Below are 16,061 nucleotides of genomic sequence, written 5' to 3'. Positions count from 1 at the left end.
CCCTGTCCAGGTTCGGAGTCCGAGCTCCGTGTCCAGGTTCCGAGTCCCAGCTCCGTGTCCAATTTCCGAGCCCCGGCTCCGTGTCCAGGTTCCGCCTGTTTGTCATCCTACGTTCACGTCCATGTAAGCATCTAATCCACGCTTCCTTTTTGTCCTGGCAACTATTAATAAAAAAAAAAAACACGCTTCCGGTAATGCTACTTACGTGTCCGTGTCCTGCTTTTAAGTCCGCTTTCCAATCGCCGCGCACATTGGAACAGAAAGCTTGTAAACTGTGTGAGAGAGAGGATAGGTAGGTGATAGAGAAGGGATGCGCTGAGACCGATGTTTCGAGATATGTCTATTTTTATGCAAGGGGTATCATGAACAAAGCTAGTGAGGTTAGATCGTGGATTAGTACGTGGAGCTATCATGTTGTGGCCATTGCAGAGACTTGTATGGCTCAGGGGCAGCTGCTTGAAGTGATATACTCTAAATATGAAGGAATTTTCAGTTGGAAGACGGACACTACCGTGGCTGACAAGTGAAATCAAAGCCAAAGTAAAAGCAAGGAGAGCATACAAGGAAGCCAGAGCTGACGTGAAGGTACAGGATTGGGGAGCTTTTGAAAACTTGCAAAGGGAAACTAAGAAGGTCATTCGGAAGGAAAAGGAATAACGCGAGGAAGCTGGTGACGAATAAAAAGGAAGATACTAAAATCAATTTTTAGGTATATAAAGGGCAAAAGAGAGTCGAGGGTAGATATAGGACCAATATAAAATGACGCTCGAGATACTGTAATGACAGATGCAGAGATGGCAGTGAAACCGAATGCTTATTTTGCATAAGTCCTCACAGTGGAAGTGTACCGGACATTCAAGAGTGTCAGTGAAGTGAAGTTTTGCTGTGAAAATTACGACTGAGAAAGGTGCTCAGGAGATTTAATGGTCTCAGGGTGGATGAATCTCCTGGACCTGATCAAATGCACCCTTGGGTTCTGAAGGAAGTAGTTGGAGAGATTGTAGAGGCATTGACGATGATCATACAAGAATTGCTAGATTCTGGCATTGTCCGAGATGACTGGACAATTGCAAATGTTACTCCGCTATTTAAGAAGGCAGGGAGTCATCAGGAAGGAATCTACAGACCTGTTATCCTGATATCAGTGCTTGGGAAGCTGTTGGAATCTATTGTTAAGAAAGAGTTTACGGAGTACCTGGAGCGACATCACAAGGTAGGATAAAACCAGTATGGTTTCCTGAAAGGGACATCCTGACTGACAAACGTACTACAATCCGTTGAAGAAATTATAAGCAGGGTAGACAACGGGGATTTAGTAGACGTGGTGTACTTGGGTTTCCAAAAGGCCTTTGATAAGGTGCCGCACATGAAGCGCTTAGCAAGCTAAGAGCCCATGGAACTATAGGGAAGTTACTTGCTTGGGCGTAGCATTAGCTGGACGGCGGAAAACAGGGAGTGAGAATAAAGGGATCCTATTCTGGTTCGCTGTCGGTTACCATTGCAGTTCCACCGGGGTCGGTGTTGGGACCACTGCTTTTTACGATGTATATCAATGATTTATCCTACGGAATTAATGGATTTGTGGCTAAATTTGCCGATGATACAAAAAAGAGGTGGAGGAACGGGTACTCTTGAGGAAACAGAGAGCCTGCAGAGAGACTTGGATAGTTTAGGGGAATGGGCAAAATCGTGGCAAATGAAGGAAAATGTTGGAAAGTGTATGGTCATGCACCTTGGTGGAAGAAATAAACGGGCAGACCATTATTTAGATGGGTAGAGAATTCAAAATGCAGAGATGCAAAGGGACTTGGGAGTCCTTGTGCTAAATGACCTAAAGGTTAACCTCCAGGTTAAATCGGTTGTGAAGAACGCGAATGCAATGTTGGCATTCATTTCCAGAGGTATGGAATACAAGAGCAGGGATGTGATTGGTGAGGATCTATAAGGCACTCGTGAGACCAGAATTGGGGTATTATTAGCAGTTTTGTGCTCCTTATTTGAGAAATAATATATTGACATTGGAAAGGGTTCAGAGAAGCTTCTCGAAAATCATTCCAGGAATGAAAGGGTTACCGTATGAGCAACGTCTGGAAACGCTTGAGCTGTATTCCGCTGCGTTCAGGAGAGTGCGGGGGGGGGGGGGCGTGAGATCTTATAGAAACATTTCGAATTAACAGGCCTGAAGACATTAGATATGGCAAGGTTATTTCCCATAATAGTCGATTATAGGGCAAGAGGGCACGACTTCGGGATTGAAGGTGTCCTTTAAGAACTGAGATTCCTTTAGTCAGAGGGTGGTAAATCTGTGGAATTTGTTGCCTCTAGCGGCTGTGGATGACAAGTCAGTGGGTGTATTGAAGGCAGATATAGATAAGCTCTTGATTAGCCAGGGCATCAAAGGGTATAGGGTGAAAGCAGGGGAGTGGGGATGACCGGAAGAATTGGATCAGCCAATGATTGAATGGCAGAGCAGACTCGATGTACCGAATAGCTTACGATTTTATATCTTATGGTCTTATTGTCTTACGTTCTCAGACTGCCAGGCTTCAGCTGTTTCAGAAAGGACAGGCAGGGAGGCAAAAGTGGTCGGATCGAGTCACTGCTGATCAGAGACAGCATCACGGCTCAGAAAAGGAGGAAGTGATGGAGGGCTTGTCTACTGAGTCTCCGTGGGTGGACAATAGGAACAGGAAGGGGTTAATAACTCTACTGAGTGTTTTTTTTTAAATATATAGATCATCCAATAGTAACAGAGACATCGAGGAGCAGATAGGGAGACAAATTCTGGAAAGGTGTAACAAATAATTGTTGACGTGGTGGGAGATTTTAATTTGCCCAATATTGACTGGCATATCCCTGGTGCTAGGTGTTAAGATGGGGTAGAGTTTAAATGTGTTCAGGAAGGTTACCTGTCACAATATATAGATAAGCCTACAAGAGGAGTGGCTGCACTTGATCTACTGTTGGTAAATGAACCTGGTCAGGTGTCAGGTATCTCAGTGGGCTGTGCTGGGAGCAAGGGTGGAACAAAATGCAAGACTCAAACACATCATGTGAGGTTAACTTATATTAATTTTATTGCTCGGTGCAAAGCAGAAGCAAGAATAGTGAACTGGACAAGGACTCAGGCCTGAGACAAGGCTGGGAATAAGGGTATGGGCTAGGAGTCGGAATCACGGACCGCCAGGGCCAGGACCTAGTACTTGGAGCCACCGGGGCCTGGTCTCGGGACTTGGAGCCGCCGGGCTCAGCACTCGGCACTTGGAGCCGCCGGGCTCAGCACTCGGCACTTGGAGCCGGCAGGGCCAGGACTTGAGACTTGGAGCCTCCGGAGACAGGAATTCTGTTTTATTCACGGCACAGACTCAGACACAGGACATAAAACACTGAGCCGGGAATCCTCCGTAGACACATGACGGAGTCGGGAATCTTCTTGACACAGTGACCCAGTATTCCTTGGTACAAGGCCGGGATCGCTTTCAGACGTACGACATGGATACGGAGACCACAGAATAATGGACAGACCTATAACTGGGCTCAAGTACGCTTCAAGCCGCGGCGAGCTCATGACTCACCACAGCGGGTTAACTTTGACTGACCCGTACTGACAAGGGAAGGCGGCTTGCTGGCACTTGCTCCGGGAAGAGACTAGGCTTTCTCCGTCCAGATGACATGGGCTCGCAGTACTTTCGCTGACTTTGCAAACGCTGTCGCGCCGAACGGCTGAAAGCCGGAAACTATAAACTGCCGGTTCAACCGAGAGCAAATTGCCTCCAATCACCAAGCCCGAGGGACACGGGAAAACAGGGAACCAAAGGGAAACAGGGAGTCAACGGTCCGGATCGTATCATAAACAAAGTAATTTTAAAGGGACGCCGATCCGGACCGTGACTGTGGGAGAGCATTTTTGAGGCAGCGATCACAATTTTATCTCCTTTACCATAGCATTGGAGAGGAATAGGAACAGACAAGTAACAAAAGCATTTAACTGGAGTTCGAGGGAAATATGAAGCTATCAGGCAGAGACTCGGAAGGAACAGAGTTCTCGGGGAAATGCATGGCAGAAATGTTGCAAATGTTCAGGGGATATTTGCGTGGCTTTCTGCATAGATAGGTGTCAATGAGGCAGAGAAGAGATGCTACGGTACAGGAACCATGGTGGACACATGATGAAAATATAGTCAAGAAGAAAGGCTTACGAAATGTTTAAAAAACTAGGTATTGATAGAATATATAAAATGATAAGGCTAGCAGGAAGGAGCTTGAAAATTAAATTAGGAGAGCCAGAAGGGGCCATGAAAAGGCCTTGGCGAGCAGTTTAAGGAAGACCCTAAGGCAATCGACAGGTCTGTGAAGGGCGAGAGGATAAGATGTGAGAAAATAGGATCAATGAACCGTGACAATGGAAAAGTGTGTGCGGAACCAGAGGAGACAGCACAAGTGCTATTCACTCTGCAAAAGGACCTTGGCGATTGTATGGATTTCAGCAAGGGATTTGATAAGGTAGTCCATGCAAGGCTTACTAAGAAAGCAAGGAGACATTGCTTTGTTGACCCAGAATTCGCTTGCCCATAGATAGCAAAAAATTATTGTAGACGGATCATATTCAGATTGGATATCAGTGACCAGCGATCTGCCTCAGAGTTCTTTTCAGGGACCCCTTCTGATCGTGATTTTTATAACTGACTTGGATGAGAAATTGGAGGGGTACGTTACTAAATTTGCTGATAACACAAATGTTGGGGACATTTGGATAGTGTGGAGGGCTGACAGAGTTTAAATCGGGACATCGCTAGGATGCAAAATAGGGCTGAAAAGTGGCAGTTGAAGTTTAACCCATTGCCATAGGCCCGTCTGGCTATTCCCCATCTTGCTATTACCTCCTTAAATGGGCCTTAATCCCCTCGTCTGATTTTCAATCATTCCCAGTTCCTCTAATTACAACACACCCCGCCTGTATTGGAACCACTGGACTTGTCCGGAGTCCCCGCAGAATAGCATAACCTGGGACAGGTATTCAGCAAACAACGGGCTCTTTCCCTGCCCCCGCACCGCCCGTATGATTGCGCTATCTTCCTGCTGGCCGGGGCCTCGTTAACTAGCAGTCGTCTTTATAACTTATCCCGACCGGACAGTGCATTAGTGCGTCCCTCTCGGCGGGCATTATACGACCTTTATCCTCGCCGGTAGGCGCCGGTTTCTTCTTTCTATAGAAGGAGGATGGGTCAGTTCGTGCCTGTATTGATTACCGAGGCCTGAACAATATAACAGTTAAAAATAAGTACCCACTATCCCTGATTAACTCGACATTTGAACCATTTCAGGGAGCCACCATCTTCTCAAAGTTGGACCATCGTAGCGCCTACCATCTAGTCAGGATGAGGGATGGAGCCGAGTAGAAGACGGCCTTTAATACACGTCTGAGCCACACAAATACCCCGCCGTTTTTCAAGCCCTAATCAGTGATGTGCTGCGGGACTTCATTAAACGCTTCGTGTTCGTCTACCTAGATGACATCTTAATATTTTCTAGCAGCCCCCAGAAACACGTTCACCTCGTCCGACTAGTCCTCCAGAGACTGTGGGAGAGCAGGTTAGTTGTGGAGGCCAAGAAATGTAAGTTCGACGTCCCTTTGGTCATCTCCTTGGCGATATCATCGAGAGCGGGCAGGTGAGGGCAGCTCCTGATAAGATCCGGGCGTTGGAAGAATGGCCCAGACCCACGTCTCGCAATCAACTTCAGCCGTTTTGGTGGTTTGCAAACTGTTATCGCCGTTTTATCAGGGATTACAGTCGAGTGGCGGCGCTCCTTACCGACTTACCTCGCCTACCAAACTTTTTGTTGGAGTTCCGAAGCTGATTCGGCTTTCACTGACCTGAAGAGGCGGTTCAGCTCACAAGAGTCCGAGGTATTTCACCTCCCCAATGTCCAATGGACTGATCGCTTCAACACCGAATACTTTTTCCTCTTTTATTTGTCTTTTTAAGACAGTATTCAGCTTGAAGAATGCAGTAAAATTTGTATCTCCCCGTCGGGGAATTGAACCCCGGTCTCCCGCGTGACAGGCGGGGATACTAACCACTATACTAACGAGGAATTGGTGGTGGTATCGGAATATATATTATTCCGGTTTTGTAATGCGACAAGCAGCAAACGATGTGCAGCTCTTCGAGTTTGGAAGTGATTTTACTCACTTACCTCCGGTCTGTGGGAGGATGGCGACCACAACTTGACATAACAGGAACTGCATCGGAGTGACCTGATTCAGAAAGCAGTGCGAGTCACAGTCATAGACCACTGGAGACGGTGCAGGACTCGAGTCTCCTGCAGAATGATGGAACGATGGTGATATAATGGTGAACATATCTGTCTTCCAGGCAATTGACGCAGGTTCCATTTCCGATGATCGTAGTTAATCGACTTTTAATATTCTTTCATCGAAACTATCAGATGTAAACGTCTCATAGAACCCGATCCTCGGGTACGAATTCCCCAAATTATTTAAATCGAAGAGAGTGTAAAATTATTATTCACACTGGGCTATCAAGTGGATCAAGGGTGGATTTCCTGTCTTTCACATTTTCCCGATGGACCGACCAATGCAGCTTCCTGCTGTCACTATAAACCAGATTCTCACAACAAACTAGGACACACCAAAACATGTCGGGTGATGTGTTCACACTGAGTGTTCTCAGTCCACTCACCACTCTATTTATATCCTAAGCGATCCTTCTCTCCAATACACGATTAAATTAAACCCTTTAATACGATTAACAAATGTAATCTAGAATCACAGAATCATTCAACCCTGAAACAGGCCTTTCGGCCCGTCACGTCGATGTTGAGAGTCAAGTACCAATCCCACCAGAAAAGAATCTCACTTATCAGCTATTGCCTTCCGTGCCTTGATGATTCAGGTGCTCATCCAGGCAATTCTCTTATATTGTTGGAATACCTGCCTCCACTAGCCACTCCGGCATCGGTTCCAGTTTCCAGCCGCCATCTGCATGAAGTTCTTCCTCTCATGCTGTCTCGGTTTACACACGTCAGGACAGTTTCCTACTATTCTGAACGGCCCCCGTTAATTTGATATGACCTACAAAGACCTCCGTCATCTCCAGCGCTCCATGGAAACGCCCGCAGTCTATCCAGCCTCGGTTTATACCGGAACTCTCCATCTCTGGCAAAATCCTTGCGAACATCCCATGCATTCAACACTCCAGTTAGTTTACAGAATGCCAAAGTTTTCAATTCTCGAATCCGCGGTAAACTTGATAAGTCGGAGCTGGTTTCTACCGACTGGACGACCATGGGCCCAGCGCGCTCCCGCTGCGCCACTCTGCTGTTGGCTGAACGTGGTGCTGAGCCGCTCCGTTGTGGACGCTTCCCATTCTTTTCCTTCATTTTTATTTGTCGATTCTTTGCTGACGTCACATCGTTCCCCTCGCGAGCTGCTGTTTGGTGGTTTATTTCCTCGCGTGTCTCTCTGCCCGTGACTCTGTCTGTCATTCAGTGCTTGCTACCTCCTGCCCCGTCCTGTTATTGCCTCTGTGCTCCGACCCTTCCGGAGGCCTTGTTCACGACATGTCAGCAGTGAATGTGTTTTACGTTATTTAATGAGTCCGGTTTCAGTGGCCCTGCTGTTACACATTCAGTTACTCTTCCACTGTGTCTCTTCCGCGTTCTCTCTCTTTGCCTCTGGGTTGTTCATTGGGATAGACATCAATGGTTCGAACAATGGACACCAGCTGAGTTGCAGCCGAGATTATCGGAGGACACTGTTATTGGGTATTTTGAACTTTACGATGTGTTGACTCACACCTAGGTGGGTTAATTTATTGTATCCAGAAGTGTCTTTAACATCTCGTGCCGTATAGCTAATTGAATAAATAACAGAATCAAAGGGATCGCAGCAGATCCGGCTGCTGTGCTTTTCTGTCCTGCTGATGTGAAAACTGGGGTTCGAGGATTTCGGCCTACTCCGGATGCTCCGGGAGCAGATCCGTTACCCAGTCTGTTTCGAGATGCTGTTAGCTTGCTTCTCTTGTTTGCATAACGTTTTTTTTTCTTTCTCTTTCTCTGCGCAGTGGTTTTTAGTGTTTTTTTAATTGGGTTATTCGAGTTTCTTGGTTTGTGGCTGCCTGGATGAAGGCAAATCTGAAAATAAATATGTTTTGAATAGTTGAGTCATTACTCATTAATAGAATCTGCCTCTATCTCCCTCTGAGAACGGGACATCCAGACAACTCCGCTCGCTTGCCGGCAGTCAGGGGACCCTACCTGAGGAAGGATACCTTAAATGACTGAGTGGGTGCGGCAAAGGGACACTAGATTTGTCCATTCAGGACACCTTAGGCATTGATCGCCGATACTCTCCAGAACAATCTAATTTCTTCACACACTCAGTGAACCCTGAGATTTGGAATTCTGAGGATGTGCGGCTCAACAGGAAAGCAGTTCAGTCCATGTTGGCGGCAGATCTCTCGAATGTCAAGAGTGACTCACCCGATTGAATTTCCAATGAACACCCTGAATTCATAACAAGACCCTTGAAGCGCAATGCAATAAAGGGTTTTAATTTCCTTATTCCATAGTTTCATCACGAGACGGCGAAACAAGTAATACTTTGGTAGAAGGAATGAAGAAATTTGGAATTACGTGGACACGGATTACTCTGAGAGGACCCGCCTCTCCCGCAGTGGAACTTGCGCAGTGAAACCTCAATGAACTTCTGGTGTATCGCCTAATCACTCGGCCATGACAACTGCTACCACACAGACAGTGAGGCAGAACGACATTTTCATGGGATCCTATCACTATGTCCCGGGTCGATTGGGCTCAACATCAACGCTGAGGGTCAGAGAATCTGAACTAACATCCTCTCCACATCCACTCTATCCAGGCCGCTCAATATTTGATAGGTTTCCATGAGATGCTCCCTCATTTATCTGAATTCCAATGAGTAGAGGCTCAGAGCCGTCAAATGCTCCTTGTATCTTCACCGTTTCATTCCGGGATCATTCTCGTGAGACTCCCCTGGGCCCACTCCAATGCCAGCGCATCCTTTATCAGAAATGGGCCCACAATTGTCTACGATGCTCCAAATGAATCTGATCAATGTCTTACAATTCATCTTCATTATAACCTTGCTTTTAGGTGCTAGTCCTGGCGGAATGAATGCTAAAATTGTATTTGTCTTTCTTACCACCAACTCAACCCGCAACTTATCCTTTAGGGAATCCTGCACGAGAACTCTCCAGCACATTTGCACGTCTGATTTCTGAATTTGCTCCCCATTTGGGAAATAGTCTTTCTGTCAATGTGCCTGACCATACATTATCGTACTCTGTATCCCAGCTTCCACTTAGTTGCCCATTCTCCAAGACCTTCTGCAGACTTCCTGCCTCATCAATATTACCAGCCCCTCCATCTAATTTTCTATCACATACAAAGCCATCAATTTCGTCATCCAGATCATTGACAGATAAGGTACAAGGCAGAGACCCCTCCAGAAGACACCTAGTTACCGACAAACGACTGAAAATGCCATATTTATTCCCAGACTTTACCTCCCAACAGTCGCCAATATATTTTCGATTCTCGTATCTTTCCTGCAATACCATGAGCTCTAGTTTTGTTTAGCAACCTTTTTGCATCACTTGACAAAGGCCTTTTGAAAATCCCAGTTAACAACACCCACTGACTCTCCTTTCTCTATCTCGACTGCTATTTCTCCAAAGAATTCCAACAGATCTGTGTGGCCAGATTTCTCTAAGAAAACCATGTTGACCGGACTATTTTATCAGACGCCTGAAAGCACATCCTTACGAATGGACTACAGCATTTTCCCAACATAAAATCCATGCCAACCGGTCCGTAATATCTTGTCTTTTGTAAACTTAAAATTATTTTTGCAATTTTCCTGTCGTCTGAACCATTCCAGAATCCAGTCATTCCTGAATAATCACTATTAACGCTTCCGTGATATCGTCACCCACTTCTTTCATAAACCCGCGGTGTAGTTCATCTGGTCCAGGTGACATCCGGAATTTCTAACATACTGCTGGTATCAACATAAAATGACAGACGCAAAAAGCGTAAGTTCCTCCGCTAGTTTTGTCCCCTATCCGATTGCCATCGTCTGAAGTTTACTCTTGTATTTTTAAACTTCCTACCTACCTGAAAAACGACTGTCTGTATCCTCTTTCCAACGGGCAGAAAGCAGAAGAGCCTGAAAGAACGTATCACAGGCTCATGGATAGTTTCAATCCCATTGTTTTATCTACTGAATCGTTTCTTAGTACGATAAGGTGTACGTTTGTCCTCACAAGTCACCTCGTTATGATGCAGCACCTTATTATTTACCTGCACTGTGCTTTCCCTGTCGCTGTTACACTTTATTCTGCACTCTGTTGTTGCTTTACCTTGTGCGATCTTAACGCACTGTGCAATGATTTTATCTCCATGGACAGTATGAACGAGAAGGTTTTCACTGTATCTCGGTACATGTGTCTAAAATATAACAGTTTAAATTCCCATCGCGGCCGCAGTAGGGAGCCCCGGCCTCCCTTCAGCGCAGCGTTTCCCAGCTGCCAATGAAACACAACAGAAACAAATCTGCCGGATCATTGGCCGCCAGCCTGTCGGTTAACAGCCGGACGCGCTCACCGATGCGCCGCAGAGACAAGTTTTGTGGAAAGTAGGAATAAATGGTTCAATTCTGCGTTGTAGAACGTGACCGACAATCGCTGCTGGGCGGGACTCGGTTTTTCACAATCTAGATGACTGGTTTGCATCAGAGAGTCAAACAGAAAATGTTGGAAGTACACCGTAGTCAGGACTCGAAGCTGCGCGAGGAAATCCCAATGGTTTCAGGGTGCATCGCCAAACAATTCGGCCACGACTACACACTCCCACTGATTTCCCTTCTGGCATTTATCCAAACGGAGGAAGTGCTGCGCCTGGCCGTTCACCTCCTCCCTCATAACATTCAGAGTCCCAAACAGTCCTTCCAGGTGAGGAAACACTTCAGTTGTGAGCTTCTCTGGGTCATATACTGTATCGGATGCTCCAATACGGCCTCATCTACAACTGCAAGACGCAAGATAGATTGGGGAAACATTTTGTGGAACAACTTTGCTCCATCCGCAACGAGTAGGATTTCCCAATGGTCAACCATTTTAATTCTGCTGCGCATTCCCATTCTGACATGTTGGTCGTGGATTCCTCTACTGCCACGATGAAGCCACGCTCGGGATGGAGGAGCAACACTTCATATTCCGTCTGGGTAGCCCTCAATCTGATGGAATGAACGTCGATTACTCTAACCCGCTAATCTCTCCATTCTCCTCCTTTTGCTTTAATTTTCTGTTCCGGATTCCCTCTTGAGTCTTCACGTTTCCCCACATGTTTACCGCCTCTCTCTAGTCAACCCGCCCCTCCAAACTGATTTCTGCCTTTCAACCCTTTTCCTTTTCCACCAATCACCGCCCAGCCTCTCAAATATTCCTCTTTACCCAGCATATCTAACTTCCATCTTAACCTGGCTTCTCCTATGGCCCCCAGTTTTCAATACTGCACTGTCCCCAATATATCTACCTCTTGTTCTCAACTGGCTCCACCTATCACCTCCCAGTTTTCAATCTCCCCTTTCCCCTACATATCTACATTCTTTCATCAAATTGCTTCACTTATCACCTCCCAGTTTTCAATCTCCCCTTTCCCCAACATATCTACCCTCCTTCCTCACCTGTCACCTCCCAGTTTTCAATCTCCCCTTTCCCCAACATATCTACCCTCCTTCCTCACCTGTCACCTCCCAGTTTTCAATACTCCCCTTTTCCCATATCTACCCTCCTTCCTCACCTGTCACCTCCCAGTTTTCAATCTCCTTTCCCCAAGTTATCTACCCTCCTTCCTCATCTGGCTTCACCTATCACTTTGTAGCGTGAACCCCTTCTCTTCCCCGACTCTCTTATTCTGGCTTCTTCCACCTTCCTTTCCAGTACTGATGAAGGAACATGGTTTTTTATTCCTCTCCATAGATGCTGACTGACCTGCTGAGATGCCCCAGTGTTTTGTGTGCGTTACTCTGATTCTTGTGCCAAAAGATACCCATCATTGATCGCCGCCCACCTGGTTTTTGATTCCTTCCCCCCCACCCCCCCACTCCTTTCATTGCCATAGACTGCTGTCCTGGGCATTCCCCACAGTTCTGTTGTACATATAACATAGAAACAAAAGTCCCGATGATAACAGTCAGTCACTCACTTGGTCTCACCAGATCCGCGGCTTTTCTTCTGCCTGATCACGTTCGCCCACTTTGTCTGAAACTGAAAAATACCTTATTTTCTCTCTTTCCTAGTGGTGACGAATGGGGCTCCGCCTGAAACATTATCTGTTTCCCTTTCTACAAATGTGACCGACCCGTGAACTTCGCAGAGGAGCAGCAAGTCGCCGCTTTATTTAACTTGCACGTTGATGTGAACAAGAAGCGAAACGTCCCTGCTCCTGGATTCACAAAACGACCCGGAGAGTCGCAGTGAGATCCGTGAGGCAGTACCAGCGACCGGCCACTGGAGGGAACCGAGGGTCCGGGTCCTGTGTAGCAGCGCAGAACACTTCAGAGTTCAAAGTAAATTCAGTATCAAAGCACAAATATGCTACTATTAGATGCATATTCTCGAGAGGATTCACAGTAAGTGAAAGAAACAAAATATAATCAATGAAAGAGTGCACACAAGACGGACAATCAATGCAGAAAACATAACAGACTGAAAGTACAAAAACGCAAAATAATAATCAAATAAAGTTAACTAATGGAGCAGCAACCCTCCATGGAAAACATCCCCATAATCTGAGCAGACAGGGTGTGAAGGAGACGTGGAACGCTTGGGTCAGAGTTGGAGACATCTTCCCAGAAACAGAGGGGTTCGTTGTGGCATTACAGGGCCAAGTGTTTAACACAAAAATGTTACAAATCCATAATAAAAGCCCAACAAATTAAAGTCGATAATTGCAGAAAATGACAAGAGACACCAGAAACAATCCAACACATTACAGGATGGAGCAGCAGTTTAACTCAATCTGATTGCTTACACAGGGACAGTCAATTGACAAACATCACTGCTTTAAAATGCAAACTCATAAACCTTACTATAAGTACAACCCTGTTCTAGATTAGGGTCAGAGTCGTACAATTATTTTATGACTGATCCATTACAGGACAATCTATAATAACCGTCTGCATACATAATATTACTGGATTAAAAGGCAATTACAACGTACATAATCGATATAGCCATTGCAAGCACACATAACCTACAACAATTAACAAGTGAAAAGCACCAGAACTATACTGAATTGAAAGAAGAAACTGAAAGACGATCGAGCATGAACAGGGTATATATTGTCCCAATGGTAATATCAACAACTATCATCTCAAAGTCACTACACAATAGCATTAAACAGTTAGGCCAGCAAAGCAATATTTCTGTAAATCTGCTGAAAACCACTATACTATACACCAGTAGAATGGCCCGAAGTCCGGAGTTATTGAAGAATGAGTGTGCTTCAGCACCTCCGTACTTCAGGCTAGCGTGAGCTGAGAAAGTAATAACAACAACAACAAAGCAAAAATGTCTCTAGCACGAAATGTCCAGTTTGAAAGTGAGTTGTGGAAACAGTCAGTGTTGGTGTGAGTGAAGTTCAGTGAATTGATCCTTCTGGTTCAAGTGGCGATAACATCAATTTAAACATGAAATACTCTGGTGCCCTGTAAGAGTTTCTGTTGGTTTGATCGTCCATGTACAATATATTAAGTTTATGTCAACATCAATGTAAGCAAGACAGGTCGTGGTAGTGTTCTGTTTTCTATATGTGGGTTTTTAATGACTGTATTAGGAACACACGGAGCGTACAGCGAAAGCCACTGGATCAACAGCGTCCCTGAATAGTCTGGAACCACCAGCATTTCGGATACAGTGCCGAACGCGCTGATGGATTGCGTCGTAGAGCCCACCTGAATAAAAGCGGAACTTCAGGTGCACTTCTGGTTTTGGAGGCGGCGAACACAGATCGGTGTTTCGACTGGCTTTTTACAATCTGCATCCGTGAGAGGAATCAAGGCGTCAAAACCGATATAAACACGTAGTCGGCAGGATTCGAACCTGCGCGGGGAAACCCCAATGGATTTCTAGTCCATCGCCTTAACCACTCGGCCACGACTACAAGTTCTTCACAGCTGGATTCAAATCCCGGAGTCAGATAAACAGGGTTGATCCTGAACTAAAAGCGGGGATTGCTGGAAATATTCAGCAGATCTGTTAGCGTCTGAGAAAAGACAAACCGAATTCACGTTCAGCTCCATGACCTTTCACCAGGAAATCAGTGCACTGAATTGGATGGAGTCTCAGTCAGAGCAGGATCGGAAGATGTAGAATCCTTCTGCGGGGATTAAGAAATTCCTCGGCTAAGAAGACCCTGATGGGAGTATTTTATAGGCTTTCGGATTGTAGCCACGGATCTGGTCTACAACAGCGGGAGACAGAAAAAAACATGTAAGAAAGGTCAGATTACGTCAGAGGGAGTATTTCAAAAAGCATATAGATGGAAAATCAAGTTGATGAATGCATGGAATGCCTCCGAGATATCTGTTTGGTTGAGTCTACTGGGGAATAAACAATTCAGCACTGGGTGTTGTGTAATTTTTTGGACTACGTTGTTTTTAAGTTGCCTCTAACTTGACTGCAGTCTGGACAGCTGTTGTGAACAAGCCAAGGTAGATAATACATCAATGGATTAAACACACAGTAGTAATTAAAACACGCTGCTGTTCAGAAGCGATTGGTGTTGGAATTCTGCTAATGAGTGGCCTCAGAATGGTCGAAGGCTCCACTGAAGGTTGCATGTAGGACGAAGTGTGTAAAGGAAATGAGGCTAATGTATGTTGGTATTTGTTTGGTGTGGTGAATAATACTCATCGCATTGATACTTCAAGCATATCTGACAAGAAGGGAACCCTAAGTTGCAAAGTTTTTTTTTGGTTTTTAATGTTTTAAAAATGTTATTAAACTATGGGCTCTGTTATCCAAGACTATTAAATATTATGTGGGTTCAGCTAATGACTTTTTGCAGAATCCATCCCTTTTGGAATAAAGTTTGGAACTGAGGTTTAAATGGATATGTTTTACTTCCCATGTTCTTATTGCTTTGCTCTTTGTTCTGATGGTTACACAAGGTATTTCCCCCGGTGTTGTTTTTTTTTTAGGCCAATTTTAATAACTTCTGTGTTTGAAAAGCACATGCCATTCTAAAATTTCTTTTTGTTGATCGTTTAATTTCTTATAGCTATGTTGAATTTTAAAATTATTAATTCCTGTTAAATTCCTTGATATATGGTATGAAGTTAGTTACGTTATCATGTTTCTTCACGCTTTTGTTATGACATTATTTTTAAATCCTTATCGGTATTTTTTGATATAGTCATGAATTCTGCTGTTCCTTTTGTGCTATATTCACTGAGACATAAAGAGTAATGTGATCCCCAGAATTTTCCGTGGATGGAAAAGGAGGAGATGTTGGCCACGGAAGATTTCAAATGTGTAACATAACATAGAACTCAAATGGCTCAAGGACAGTGGAAGCAGACAGAACAAGTGTCTTTGTACCAGCCATGTACTTGGAAGTGAACATGTAATTTTGTGGAACCGTTTTACATCTTCCATTTTATGAGGTGAAAATTTTGGTATTTTAAAGTAAACACAACGTTGCTTCAGGTAAATTGCGGGTTAAGAAATCTTTTCCAAATTAGAAGTTATTGTGAAGTGTTTCTGATATAATATAACATGCAAATGTGTGAATGTTGGGGTCAATCCCTGCCTGGAGTGATTGAAACTGTCACAATGGCGGGGGGGGGGGCGTAGATGGTGGACCCAACAGGAAGACACAGACACTGAAGTACAAGGAACAGGACTTGACTAGGGCAGGGACGTGACAGGATGCAAACGAGCACGAACGAGAACACAGACTTGGGTTAGGACATGGACAAGACAGGGAACCCG

The 16,061-nt window shown here is 45.1% G+C and overlaps 1 protein-coding gene and 2 non-coding genes across 3 annotated transcripts in view; all 3 read right to left on the bottom strand.

The window, feature by feature from the left end:
- LOC140189181 (uncharacterized) overlaps positions 1-16,061 on the bottom strand; it is an 82,691-nt gene that overhangs the window by 46,925 nt on the left and 19,705 nt on the right. The window contains exons 2-4 of the mRNA XM_072245874.1: positions 12,471-12,600; positions 10,425-10,589; positions 6,199-6,259 (exon numbers count right to left, since the gene is read on the bottom strand). Of these exons, the coding sequence (XP_072101975.1) occupies positions 6,199-6,259; positions 10,425-10,589; positions 12,471-12,600 (356 nt within the window). The remainder of the gene's footprint in view (positions 1-6,198; positions 6,260-10,424; positions 10,590-12,470; positions 12,601-16,061) is intronic.
- On the bottom strand, positions 6,025-6,096 carry trnad-guc (transfer RNA aspartic acid (anticodon GUC)). Its single transcript has one exon. It is a non-coding gene; the product is annotated as a tRNA-Asp (tRNA).
- trnas-aga (transfer RNA serine (anticodon AGA)) lies at positions 14,148-14,229 on the bottom strand. The gene has a single exon. It is a non-coding gene; the product is annotated as a tRNA-Ser (tRNA).

The sequence above is a fragment of the Mobula birostris genome, chromosome 28 (genome assembly GCF_030028105.1).
Source record: "Mobula birostris isolate sMobBir1 chromosome 28, sMobBir1.hap1, whole genome shotgun sequence".
NCBI classification, from domain to species: Eukaryota; Metazoa; Chordata; class Chondrichthyes; order Myliobatiformes; family Myliobatidae; genus Mobula; species Mobula birostris.
Note: the sequence above shows the minus strand (reverse complement) of the source record. Positions and strands in the feature narration are given on the sequence as shown.